The sequence below is a fragment of the Triplophysa rosa genome, linkage group LG11 (assembly GCF_024868665.1).
Source record: "Triplophysa rosa linkage group LG11, Trosa_1v2, whole genome shotgun sequence".
Classification (NCBI taxonomy): Eukaryota; Metazoa; Chordata; class Actinopteri; order Cypriniformes; family Nemacheilidae; genus Triplophysa; species Triplophysa rosa.
The window spans coordinates 6,335,547-6,349,534 of record NC_079900.1 but is presented as its reverse complement, the minus strand read 5'-3'; the positions used below and the strand labels follow the sequence as shown (position 1 = coordinate 6,349,534).

At 37.1% G+C, this 13,988-nt stretch overlaps 2 protein-coding genes across 2 annotated transcripts in view; both read left to right on the top strand.

The window, feature by feature from the left end:
* Positions 1-405: 405 nt before the first annotated feature.
* LOC130561259 (homeobox protein Hox-D3-like) lies at positions 406-13,437 on the top strand. Its single transcript, XM_057345465.1, has 4 exons — positions 406-941; positions 3,965-4,211; positions 11,441-11,895; positions 12,887-13,437. Exons 1-4 carry the CDS (start codon positions 518-520, stop codon positions 13,135-13,137), a joined length of 1,377 nt encoding a protein of 458 aa, XP_057201448.1. The 5' UTR covers positions 406-517; the 3' UTR covers positions 13,138-13,437.
* hoxb3a (homeobox B3a) overlaps positions 6,536-13,988 on the top strand; it is a 49,233-nt gene continuing 41,780 nt past the window's right edge. Inside the window, exon 1 of the mRNA XM_057346959.1 lies at positions 6,536-6,713. The gene's annotated coding sequence lies outside the window, so the exon portion shown is untranslated. The remainder of the gene's footprint in view (positions 6,714-13,988) is intronic.

The window sequence follows — 13,988 nt, the reverse complement described above, 5'->3', positions numbered from 1 at the left end:
GGCTACAGTAGGCTATAGCTGCGGCCCTGGTATAAACGCCGCAAAAAAAGTCGGTGAAAAAGGAACTATCGTCGAAAATCAATACAAAAACAAAAAGGGCTCTTGTTATTTGTGTGTTGGATTTCCAAACAAACGACACGTTACTAAATCTATAGCCAATCCCGGAAACTCAGTAAATATATTTAATGCTCGAGTCAGGTGATTACACAAAGCTTCTCGATAGCATATCGATTTGTGTGTTCTACTGTGCTGTTGTGTAACCTGTACCTTTGGCTGTAAGTGAATAATTTAAAAATATTATGTGGACCATCGGCTGCGTATCCCTTTTCCACTTTCGACAAGGCTGTGGATAGCATACTCATTGGAAGACTTTCATCACGTGCTGCTCATCACGTGGCCCCTGAGGAAAAAGGAGTGTTTTTTTTCGCGTAAACCTAGACTGCAATTCTGTAATATATCATTGGGTCTCGTAAAACCGACACTGAAACCTATTGGCCTATAAATCATTTCTCAAATTATGAGTTCATTGTACTATGCGAACGCGTTGTTTTCCAAATATCAAGTGGCGAGTTCTGTCGTCTCTGCTGGCGTTCTTCCCGAGCAAACTCCATGTGCCTTTGCGAGTAGTGCGGAGCGGTCCAGCAGCTACGACTCGGCTTTTACTGGTACACCGGTCTCTTCCTCATCTTCCGTCTTAATGTCAAGCATGTACACTAACGGTGCAAGTGCTTCCAGACAGGGCTTCGGTATGTTGCCCACTGCATATGAGCTGGGGGCTGTCTCGCTGAACATGCACAGTTCTCTGTTTGAGCATCCGAGTCTACGCATGGTGTGCGCTGGCGATCTCTCTAAAGCCCAAAGCAGTGGTAAGGCAGAGCATGGAGACTATCATCAAAACAACGAAGACAACCTCCGGATCTATCCATGGATGAGGAGCACAGGTCTGTAAAAACTGGGTTTTTCGTAAAGACAGTGGTGTGAGTTTTTGTGTCTGAGGGGGAGGGAAACGGGTTAAGGGGAGCAACCACATTTCCAAATAGTTTTCTTTTAACTGTGCTTAGGCATTAGGGTTGACTTGCAGAACGTACTGGGCAGCTGTCTCCTCACATCTTTTATGTCTAATTGGCCACCATAAAAATGATTATTCAGCACATCATAGTATCTTTCAGAGTAATGGAGGGGCGAGAAGACATTTTCAAGACGTGTTTTATTTTATCATGAACAAATTTTAGACTGCTGCCAAGTTTTTGTGTCATTGTTGCATCGCATTTCATGTCGCTGCACAGTTTCACACAGACATATATAACATTAGAAACGTTATTCCTAATAATTGGCTTTAAATATCCATATATTTTCACAAAAGGCACTTGTATTTCTATGGTACTGCTAGATTGACCTTTCCATAAATTACAGTTGGTAATTTGGACGTGTGAATTTTGTATATGTATTTGTTCTACAAGTAGGCTAATGTATGAAAGTACTGTATTGCCATAATTGTTTGGTATACAATAATAATGTCAACGCATTCATTCTAACATATTTTACTGTATTCCTTTTTTAAATATCACGGCAGGCTCTTTATTTTATTCTGCCTTATCTTTCACATTTTTGTGTATTGTTGTTTTGGCAATATGGTATGCAAAACAAAACAGGTCTGAAATTGACAAAAATGTTCACAGAATATATGACTCAATACTGACCGATAATGATTTTTTACTTAATAGCATTTTCCCACAAGTAGCTACCTCACATATACCATCAGTAGTAATTATAAAGGAGGTGGCTCAAGACACTCCCCACGAGCAACGACGTTTCTATCAGTCAGCTGTCAACCTGGGGTGCTTCTTCTCTTGTTAACTCCCAGTGTAAAAATACAGCAACATAAATAGTTTGAAGAACAGATACCTCATTAGCAATGCTGGTGACATTTACTGGCAGAGAGCCCTTATATGCTAGTGAGGAAGCTCCGTGTGGAATGTCAGTCATGTTGTGAAAAATGCATACTTCATAAATCGCGTATTTTATGTAGGCTACTACAGAAAACGCATGACTCTGCTAATAACACCCGCAGTTTTTCTACTTTGTAAAACGAATTCCGATGTAGGGCATGATTAGGCCTCCCAACTGTTCACACTATTCATACAGAACTATTTAAAATATTTAAATAAACGTTGATGTATTATCATGCATTATCATGTATTTATATATGCAGGACTTGGCCTATATAGGAATATAGTAATTTACAAATCAGTGTAAACAGTTATCTCGAAGGAATTTAGATTCACAATAATATTGGTTAAACGACAAACATAATCATAAAGTTAAGCCTTTAATGTTTCCATACATTTTAATGCATTACACACAAATTCCTTGCAACCACAACATGATTTCATGTTTTACGGGGCAGTTGCCTTTTCAGTCGATTTTGTGATTTGATTCGATATTCTATTGAGATTCTTTTCCCTCCCACTTCCTCTCTCACACACTTTGACATACATAGATGGAATTCTGTTTTCATTTTTTTATAATTCTGAAAGCTGTGTACGTCAAAGATACTATTTCTAGAGTACAATGCTCGGCCTTGTTTTAACTCTTTTTAAACTCTTTTTTTGCGACGATAATACATATCATATACGCTCAATCGTTAAGAGCACAAAATAGCTGTATTGGCTTTTAATGAAAAAGTACGTTGTTTCTGCCTAATATCTTTTTTTCTTACCAAATTCCTCAAGCTTTTGCACAGTTTGTGTCAAGGCGTCAGAAACGGAAGTAAGATTACCACTAAAGAGCGCAATAAAACGTTCCAAAAGCACACAAACTCAAAGCAGTCCCCATTTGTCGACAGTCTGCTGGAAATACACAGACAGCACAAGTCGCAAGTCACTGACTGTGGACAAGGCTGTGAAAGTGTAGATTTGTCCTTAAATAATGTGCTGTTAAAAGATGGATATTACTTATACTCAAATCGAACACTTAATCGACGCTTCTTTGGAAAGGAATTAGATCCTGTTGTTGACTTTGGACATGTTTTGGAAGAAGTCTGAACGCCCGCCCCACTCACGGCAAATTCGGAAGCCAAAAAATTAAACTCATATCAAGGGTATTTGCTGAGCTTTTCTGTGTTTGTAAATGATATTCCACTTTGACATCTAAGCAAATTTTTGGCTTGTTTGGCAAGTTACCTGTTTTCTTAATTCAAATGTGTGCTAAGCTTGAAATACTAATGCAGGTTGTATTCTTTCTTTACTAGTTAATACAATCACAAGAGGATTCAAAAAAGTACATTCAAAAAATTGTTCGCCAAAACGTACAAAAAAAAGTTAAAATTTATTCTTAACTGCGGCATTTTCTAATACATAACCCGCCCTCTAAAATATAAACCCATCTACGTTGGCCTTTCTTTCAAGCTGTTTAAAATGTCACAAATACTAAAATATCTTAAATCTGTCTTCACGTATTCTTCTGGTATCTTCATAATCTTCAAGTTGTTTTACTTTAACAGGGAGCATGGATATACGTAATATCTGCATTCTTTTCAGATGAAAGGAATGACTTGTTTTTGACAAACCCTCGTTATCAATTAGAACAATTCATGTGCGGATTTAATGAGTCCTTTTTTTCCAACTATCCAAAAAAGTAATCATAGTTTAACTACCGTATTTATACTAAAACCATAATAGCCACAAATGTACAATTGTCTCACTACAGTAAGCATATAGTTCAACCATGATATTTGATATTTGTAATAAGAGCTATGGTTATACAAATGGTAATTAATTCGCCAAAAACATACACTTACAATAACAAAACCATAGTTCACAGTATATACTATTCTTTTTTCTATGTTGTTACTGTCCTTGCTACAGATGTATACAATGATACAAAAAAGTTTTCTATACTTTTCTGGTGATTTTGTTTTGCCCGCTGTCAAACCTGAGCCCCTTGCTTACTTCATTTACCACAGGTGTGGACCGGAAAAGAGGACGCCAGACATATTCGCGCTATCAAACACTAGAGCTGGAGAAGGAGTTCCACTTCAATCGTTACCTTTCACGACGACGGCGTATTGAGATTGCACATGCCCTTTGCCTGACAGAACGTCAGATCAAAATCTGGTTTCAAAACAGAAGGATGAAATGGAAAAAAGAGAACAAATCTACGGGTCCCTGCTCTCCTACTATCGACCAAGTCAGGGGCGACGAGGAGGATGAGTAGCAGACTGTGAAAAATCTGATTGTCGGAGGAGCGAACTGACCTGTTTTAATTTATATTACACTGATGCTAAAGATGCTACCTATACTGTAGTCAAATATATCTTACTTACATGTGGAAGCGGAGTGTTAATTTGACTAATAGAATGACAAGATATTACTTATAATAATAATTGTGTAGATGCTAATTTAAAAAGTGCATAGCGATAGCCTATATAATCAACGAAATAATTCCTTGCAAAAAGTATACGTCTAAATATATGGCCTATTGGATGGGGTCAACCATAGAAGGGAACAACCTATTTTATAATAATTAGCTATTGGTTTTTGTACCGCTGTCCAGAATTATTTATGTATATGTGCATTTTTGTTAAATGTATACATGGAAATAAACGAAGCGTACAGTTAATCATAAGATGTAGAACTGTTTTCCACTTTTAGCTTTGTTTTTTCTTTTCTTTTCTGAATCGAAACACGTCATGGAACGTATACAGCATGCTGTGTTAAAACTAATCATGTAAATTAAAACAAATAAACCCATGCAATACGGGAATGTTTTTAGGTTTTAGTTAGAGTTATTAATAAATACCTATTGCTTAAACAAACAAAATATTATCAAGTTACAATACATTGGAATTGACGTTTTATTAGCTGTGTTTGTAGTATTGTTAGCCGCATTACTGTATTAATAAAAATTTAAGTTATAAATTGTATCACTCTGGACAGAATTTACTGTGTTAAAAATCATACCATGATTTGTGTAGAATTTGTATTGTTGGTAAAACAGTAGGCCTATATGCTTTTTAAAGTAAAAGTAAAATATAATAAAAAGCCATTTAAACAGTTTTGGGTGAAATAAGGGGAACCGCTCGCCAAAGCATCTTAAAAGCAAAATATATATTCGTTTTTATTTCAGTATAATTTTATTAGTCTAGTACTATTGTAAGCTAAATTTGCACCATTATATGCCCAAAAAGTATTTTTAAAACACTGATTTTTTTTCTTCTTAGGTCAAGCCGAGTGGACGGAAGTGACAGGTTGTGTGTCGTGTGAGACCAAAAGAAGGCGTTTATATTATGGGTTGTAAACTAATGTGTTTAGTGCGTCAATAAAAAGCCGGAAACGCAATAAAAGGAACAAAAATCAGCAGAATAGGAAAGTGCTCTGTTTTTTGGCTTTAGGCCTTAATAACATGGTTTACCTTTCCGATTTAGATTGAACTGTGTAACTATAAAAATTAAGTCGAATACAAAAACCTCTAGCTATCTTGCTATCAGCTATAGGCTACTGCTTACCGTAATGTGACAAACATTTGTCTTCTATTTCTTATTTTTTTAGAACATTATATAACGTGAATGAGCGAAAAGGTAACTGATCAGAAGGCATTTAAAAACCTTATGTTTGAATCAACAATATTTTATTTTTGGTAATATTAATAACATAAATTTAAATAGCAAAATTAGAATGAAATACTATGCTCATATGTTACAAAATAAAGGCCGAACATCCTCTCTTGGGGCATACGCTTCCCTGAGAATTATATTCAAAACATTTTGCCTTATAAAGTCACATCCCAGGTGTTTATAGCATCGTAAACAGATAGCTTCACTGTAGCTTATTTTATTTCTCTTAGTGACAATTGACTGGATGCCTTCGTTTTATATGAACGCTTTTGAAGCCTGCTTTAAATAGCCTTAAACCATGACAAAAATGCTAAATATGCTTTACTTAGGCATTGCATCCACAAAATGCAAGAATACATTTTAAACAATCGTACATTCGAGTAATAAGCCTTCTTGATAGTAAGGCCGTACATGTTACAGAAGCCGAAAAAACACTATAATTTCCCTTGCGTTCGAACAGAAAAAGATGGCGACTGCAGAGGTACTGCTGTTAAAACACTCATGAAGAAATGCAATAAATTCCTTGTTGTTTTATGAAAATTTACAACTTTGTGATAGAACTTTATGAGTGCCTGGGACCTGGGATTGGCCGAGGATGGTCATGTGGACGGGTAACCGTGAACATGAACTTTTTATGATTTCCCAAGTGGTTATATTGCAGCATTCTTTTGGCCGCCGCACTTATTGTAGCGTCTCTGTGCTCCTTATAGGTTCTTTCTCTGTTTAAATGTATATTTGGGCAAATACCGAACACACATTCAGCCTCAGAGCATTGTGTAGACTGATGTTCTCACATTGTAAAGGGAGAGACCCTCTCCGCTCTGCTATGCTAATGTGGCCGCCTGCATCTGGGATATCCACTGAGATGGAGTTTTACTCAGATGAGGACACGCAGTAGGATCACACGAATTTTTTTCACGCGGGGGTCTCACTCCCGTTGCCTAAAGCGGGTGAAACCGAAAAAAGCGTCGGTGCCGATGTTATTTGTCACTTTTTCGTGCTAATGGCGGAACCAAGAGGAGCAACAGGATTTACCGAGCGCAGGCTACGGCGAAAGCCTTGCCTCTCTGTGGTGCTGGCTGACGAATTATCAACAAAGGTAAGACTGTCATTGTCTACCAGCCCCATCGTTTTTCTGAGGTCAGAGCTCGACCAAACCTAACCATGCGCACTGGATGGAGAGTCAATCTATTTGACTTCTAAGCTATTGTGCAAGCGCGGCTTATTAGTAAACACCTTGTCTAAATCCAATTATTCATTTCCACTTTGGGTGGAGCAGGCTTAAGCCTTGCCATATTTTCACTTCAGCATTGCTAGGATATTTAGATCAAATGTATGCTGTGCATTTGTAGAGATAACGATTTCGAATTTGTCTGCTGCATTACTGTATTTGAGACGGCGCAACCAGGGTATCGAAGATAGGGCGAGGTTTGATGAAGCTGCAGTATTTCCAATCTGGTCTCTTATGTAAAATGCTTAGTAAAGAGAATTTATTTTGCGACGTTGCTGCGCTAAAATTGATATTGTATTGCTAAAAATACTTAAAGACCTCTAGTAAATGGTTAGAATTTTGTAAAAAAAAATATATGAAAAAAGAAAACAAAATACCCAAGGGTGTCCGAACTGTTCCGAATTGGCCACCATTCACTTCCAGATCAAATGTACAAACCTTCCAGGTTATTCTACCAGCTGCCGTGCTGGAGCTTTTTGGAGATTTACATTTGTTTATTTACTGTACTATATTATTTCATAGTGCCAAGCCTGGAAATTGCTTATTATTTTTATGTACAAAATCTCTTTATTCAAATATCATCAGACAAATATTATATTTTTGTCTTAGAACACCATCCCAATAGACAATGAATAACTAAAGGTTTAGCTTTAAAAGCGTTTTAATTTACAAGCAAATTATTGTAGAGTTTAATACACTGTTTTTATAAGTTTTCATGTATTAATGTTTTTATTTCTTTTGCCATTTGTGACGCATCTAAGTTTGTTATAGCAATATTTTGCAAACTCCACCTCTTCCGAGGTGCATTATCTTGGCTATCATCTTGTTGATGGGATCTCCTGACGCAGTTCCAACATTTAGTGCAATGTCCCGCTATCTGCTGCCATCTAGTGGACAGTGTTGCTTTACGACATCACACTACCTTTCTCTTGACTGTTTTCAGGGTGTTTACTGAACTAGGCGTGTGTGTGTGCGCGCTCGAGAGTAGAGAATTTATTACAGTGCTTATTTGTTCGCTATATAGTGTGTGAGAGTATATGTGTTCGTCCGCACGGGCGTGCGACTCGAAGTTTTATGGCAGTGAGAATGTTTTAGTGTTCTTCAAAAGTACGTTTTATTGCAATGTGAGAGCGTAACTGTGTAGGCTATCAATTGTTTCGCTTTAATCAACTCACACCAGCATTGGACACTCACCAACAGCTGTGTGCTTTTGGTTTAAAAAAATAATAAAATCTTTGGTAAATGTAGTAGCCTATATGGCAAAACACTCACAAATTGCAGTCGCAGATAACAGAACAGACAGGGAGGGGTTTTCGGCCCGGTGGCAGTGAAACGTAAAAGAATGCAGGGGTTGTAAATTCTCAGAGCTGTTGTTGCTGCTCTTTGAAGTGTCTGCGTTTAGGAAAGATTTGTGGCACACACCCAGAAAAATCAGACCTTAAGGGCTTATATTCCTTCATCCCCATTCTTTTGCCTATTGAAATCCAACCAGAAAACGAGCATTTGACCGCTCCGTGGTCATTCCACTGTACTGGAAATGAAGTGCGCTGAGGCTTAAATTTAAGCCGATTCCTCTCAATAGTTTCTAAATCCATACTATTTTTTTATTTAATGCACTCTCTTAGGGAAGCACATATTCGGAGCTTTAAGTGTTTATTTAGACTGGCAGTGGACAAAGTAACCGGAAGTAGAGAGAAAAGGGAAAGGGAGGAGGGACTGATTCGAAACTCCTGTTTCATATTATAAAGAGGGAACGTGCGATATGGTCTGTCTCTTGATCTTTGTATACATTTCTTGACTTATATATTGCACATTAGTGCGATCATTTGTGAGCAATTCCAGCCACCAAAAGAAGTTTCCATTATATCAAAAAATTACACCCACTCTTCTTTTATTTGCATAGCACCCATCTAAGTTCAATTATACAATTATAGCTTAACTACATTATAGTGCATAGTAAATTATAGTGTTGCGTTTACGTTACTTAACGTCTTAATTCCATGTACTAAAACATGATATAAGTGGACAAAAATATTATTAATTTGCATTTTAACACACACGCACGCACGCACGCACGCACGCACACACACACAATAAATATACACTATTCATATGTTTTGGGAAACACCAGAGGATTTTCGTTTTGCATTAAAACAATATGCTTTGCATTTGCAAACTCAGAAACCACTTGATGAGGATTGCTAACAAAGCCTACGAAATCGATGCAAAATATTTACCCGTTAGGTCTATGACGTTGGTAAAATCCCACGTATTTATTTTCAAGTTAAACTGACCTGTTTGAATTACATAGCAAACTCGCTTTAAGAGAAACTTTGTAATTTACCCAAATCTGATACTTTACTTAACTTCAGCTTGTTAGGGTAAGCTTTTTTCAATGTCTTGTGTTTACAAATATGTGAAAATATTGAATTTGATTTGGTAATTTAATTTAGAGACATCTATAATTTAATAAGATGAAGACATGGCGTTCAATATTAATTAAATATTTAAGGTTAACATTATTTTTTCACAGAAATCGTGTACTGGTTAATTTAAAGCTTGTTGAAGGAAGGTTATGATGTACAATCGGCGGACCGACTTACAGTACATTTACGTTTAAAAAGTCTTAGAGCAAATTTGAGAGCGTAATTATTACAGCAATGTAAAAACTTTAACAGCTGGTTAAAGACCGGCTATGTACACGACATGCAGAGCAAGTATTGTGAGGTATGTGCCTGTTCAGTTTTAAGGATTCTCTTCATGGCAGAAAGATTTAGCTATTTATAACCACTGCCGTTAACACAACAGCCACTGAGATTTATGGTCAATCAATATGGGTTATGAAAAAAAACCACCCTTTACACTCTTTATTGAACATTTGGTAACATCTTTACTAACAAATATTGATTGAAGTGATTGTTACATATTTTTAAAACACACATGAATGTTTACAAATTCAGTAACAGTTTATTAATTTTAAAACCACGAGTTAATATTCTTTAAACAAATGGTACGCAGGCATACTCTGAACACAATGAAAATAATATTTTTAAGATACAGTCTACATAAGTTTGACACACTTACTGCATAGCTTAATAACGCATTTTTTACATACTCACATAAACTTATTACAATGCGGCACACTCCAGGGAATTAGCAGAACGTTACATCACACTTGCCATAAAGCTAGTAACAACGCATGTCACTCCATGTACAAATTGATGTGAAATTGTCAACTTTTCGTCCTTATATAGGTGATCCGGTGATGAAGTCAAAATAGTTGTGATTTCTGTCAGTCAGCAGCAACAGTGTTCTGGCTCCCGTGTTTCCCGACGAAAAAACATAAATGCCCTGTAGGAAAAAATAAAGTTAAATAGTAAATCATATGCTTCAGGTGAAAAACCGGACAATTGTATCTTGTGGTACATTTAAATCGCAAACACAAGAGTTATTGGTTATTGTACGAAACATTAGTAATTATATGCATTACAAATTAAAAAAAGTTGACTGGACTCTTCTCCCCATTGCTCACTGGAAACACAATAGATGTCTTCCGTTCTCAGAAAACTATGCAATGCGAAAGGAAACGAAGCATCCTCGTCAAAGGAAACCAAAATGAAAGTAAAGCGCACGCAACCCCCCTTGCGTCGCCTTTAAAAATATCCACTTGTTGTGCCGCAAATGGTTTATTGGTTGTATAGCGACAGGATACCAGGCCACCATAACTGTACTTTTGGTTAATGAAAAACACACGCACGCTGGACCAGTGCAGTGGAAAGTCCATAAAAAGCCGAAACACTGCTGGACCTACTTACTGGTGTTCCAAACGGTCACTTTTAGAGAAGGGAAGATTCTGTATGAAACGCTTTAAAAAATATATGTAAGTGTGTTTTCACGCGTTTTTTCGTCCTAGCGATGTTGTTGAATAATTTAATTCAGACAAATCCACTTTCTGGTGTATGTAGCGTGTAGGTTTTGGTTTTCCTTAACACGTCGTTTACAATTCATACATAACTATTATATTACAGTGATGATAAAGTGTTAAAGCATCTATCATCAATTTGTCATTTGTATCTGTTGTGGCCTACTTATGGGATAAGGCCTACAAAATTAGGCTACATATCTGAAGTACATGTATTTCAACCGCTGAAAATTCATAAAATGTAGTAGCCTGCGGAATAATATGTGCTTTGAAAATGTACTCGGAAGCTTGCACGTTGACGCCTATATCGCCATTGCTAAGATAGGTCCAAAACCGACTTTATGTAGAGTGTCGATGTATTCAATCTAACGTTTTAAAATGACTATGTAATTTATATTCAGCAATTTCATTGGAAGGAGAGGAAAGACAGAAGGGATTTTAAAAGCTAGCTCTCTGCTCCTGGGTCCCCCGGCGCGTGCAATCACAGCCCCCCTAAAGGGAGCTCTTTTGCAGTCACGTCCGCTTGCGATTGGTCAGTGCCTGGTCAGATGGTACGGTATCCCTCTGTCCCGCACTGGCATATAGCCACCCAGCCCCCCCCCCAACTAAAACCCAATCTCCGATAAACTACTAATAGCTAAACCACTTGGACTATAAAACACAACAAATCATAAACCAAGCAAAAGTACCGTGCCCTCCCAATGAGTTCCTATTTTGTAAACTCAACTTTCCCAGTGACTCTGCCCGGAGGACAGGAGTCGTTCTTGGGACAGATACCGTTATATTCCTCCGGATACACTGACCCTTTACGACACTATCCCGGTTCTGCTTATGGAGCTACCAGCGTCCAAGAGAAGGCATATCCATCCTCCTTTTACCAGCAAGCGAATGGTGGCTACGGAAGGGCAGCCGCTGCCGGTCCTTGCGATTACGCGACAGCAAGCTTCTATAGGGAAAAGGACCCTGCTTGCACCCTCGCAAGCATAGAGGAACACTCGTTTGTTCTCAGTCAGGATCACCGCAAGACAGACTGCACGGGGACGACGGGGAAAATTATCTACCCCGAGGACGAACAGAAATCGCCAGTGCCGGTTTATCCTTGGATGCAACGGATGAATTCGTGTAATGGTGAGTACATTTTTGGTCATTGCTAATACACACGAAGCTAGAGCGTACAACATGACTTACGGCTTCACTGTACAATGCCGGAAGCACATACAGTGCAAATACGTTGCTCTTCACTATGGAGTCACACTGAAATCTAAGCCACTCCTGTAATGTTTTGTGAAATCTCTCATTATGTTCTTGCTTTTAAGCGTGGAAATATAGTAATGTTATTTAAGCAGGGGTCATTTTATTTAAAGTACAGCATATACACGAGCCTTGTGTAATTATAAGCAAAGCTTTCGCCTTGTGTTTTATCACAAAATAGCCAGTATTGCTTTTCTAGGTCTCTCCTGCTGTTCATGCCTTATTTTGTTATATTAATATAAGGATGATCACAATGCAAAAACACAATATCGCAATGACATGGTTCTTGTTCGTATCTCCGTGGTACAGTGTGCTGTTATCAGTGCAGACAACAGCATACTGTACCACAGAGATACGAACAATGACAAGCACTGCATGGGAGGTATAGGTAAACGCCAAAGTTATTATGCGATCATGAAATGTATAATGCAATTCACAGTTTCTCTATACTTAAACATTGTTTTAAGGCTTTTCTCAAAATATAATCTTTATAACATTGTCTTGTATTTATAGTCCGGTTTGTTTTTAGCAACTACGTGTATAAATTTCAAATGTTCAAATTTAAAGTTTGATATAAAGCATTATAACTTTCAAATGTATTTCACTTCACAAATGTGAATTGTTTTGTTTAAATATAAGACAATAATTCAAATCAAAAGAGGCAGTATACTTTTTAATATGTGTGTGGAAAATGTATGACGTTGTGGACTGTTTCAGGTGCATACATTTCTCACTGTTTTGAAAGTTTCGTGTCTTGATGTCACCCTCGAGCTGTTTTTATCCGGACACATTTATCATAGTAAAAAAACGCTCTCGGCGTTAATGTTTGACTTACTTTTTCCTTTTATCTCTCTTATTTTGTGGACAGGGACCTTCGCTAATGCCGGGAGAAGGGGTCGTCAGACGTACACTCGCTACCAGACGTTAGAATTGGAAAAAGAGTTCCACTTTAACAGGTACCTGACCCGAAGGCGTCGAATTGAGATTGCGCACGCACTGTGCCTGACAGAACGTCAAATAAAGATTTGGTTCCAAAATCGACGAATGAAATGGAAAAAAGAGAACAAATTGATCAACTGTTCACAAAACGAAGAGGATGAGGAGAAGAGGACAGAATGAAACTCTGAAGGATATGTCTCAAGAAAAAGAAAACTATTGCATAGAGGGCACCAGACACCACCTCTAAGAAGACTTTCCATCATGTTAACAACTGTAGCATTCCTGTAAACTTATAATTTTATTTTTTGTTGTGATTTTTGTTGTATTTTTGACATGTCATTTTATAGCACGTAGTTTTGTGCGTTCTCACTCAGACTTTAGATTTGCTCTCAAAAATGAAATGTCCATGTGGAACGAAGCTATCTGAAATCTGTCATATTCGTGTTTATATTTAAACGGTGTAAAAATAAAATAAATTCCAAATGTGCGGAAATTGCTTTTCTATTTTTATTTTCATTATTATTATTATTTTCTTGTAAGTAAAGCTTTAGACTTTTAGACGTTTAAACATTTAAAAGTAATTTAAAGATGTGTTAAAATGGCTGGATCCTTGAGTTATTCCAGAGAACAATTGAAGGATCATAGTAATCAATAATCTTTATATATATATTTTTGTACGTGCTTTCTGTTTGTTATTCAATCCAACAATAAAACTAACAAATCATTCCGCCTGTCATGCTGTGTCTAATGACGGCCGTATCAAATAAAATAAACTCTTTTTTTTAATTTTGTCATAACACATGCTCTTTACTTTGTGAAGAACAGTAGTTTTAGCTTTAAATTTAAGACTTAGATGTGACATATGAGATATACAGGCACTTGCGTGATGATTTTAGCCTGTACAACAATGCAAGGGCATCTTACCTCTTAGGGCAACCTTTATGGAATTTTGAAAATGCTGAAAAATATGTAGGTTATTAATATATTTAATATTCATATAATATCGTGGTACAAATAATCGTCAGGTACAC

Coding starts and splice junctions, on each gene's coding strand:
- LOC130561259 (XM_057345465.1), top strand. CDS start 518: ATGAGTTCATTGTACTATGCGAACGCGTTGTTTTCCAAATATCAAGTG. Junction 942..3,964: donor TCCATGGATGAGGAGCACAG/GTCTGTAAAAAC, acceptor CATTTACCACAG/GTGTGGACCGGAAAAGAGGA. Junction 4,212..11,440: donor AGGGGCGACGAGGAGGATGA/GTAGCAGACTGT, acceptor CAACAAATCATA/AACCAAGCAAAAGTACCGTG.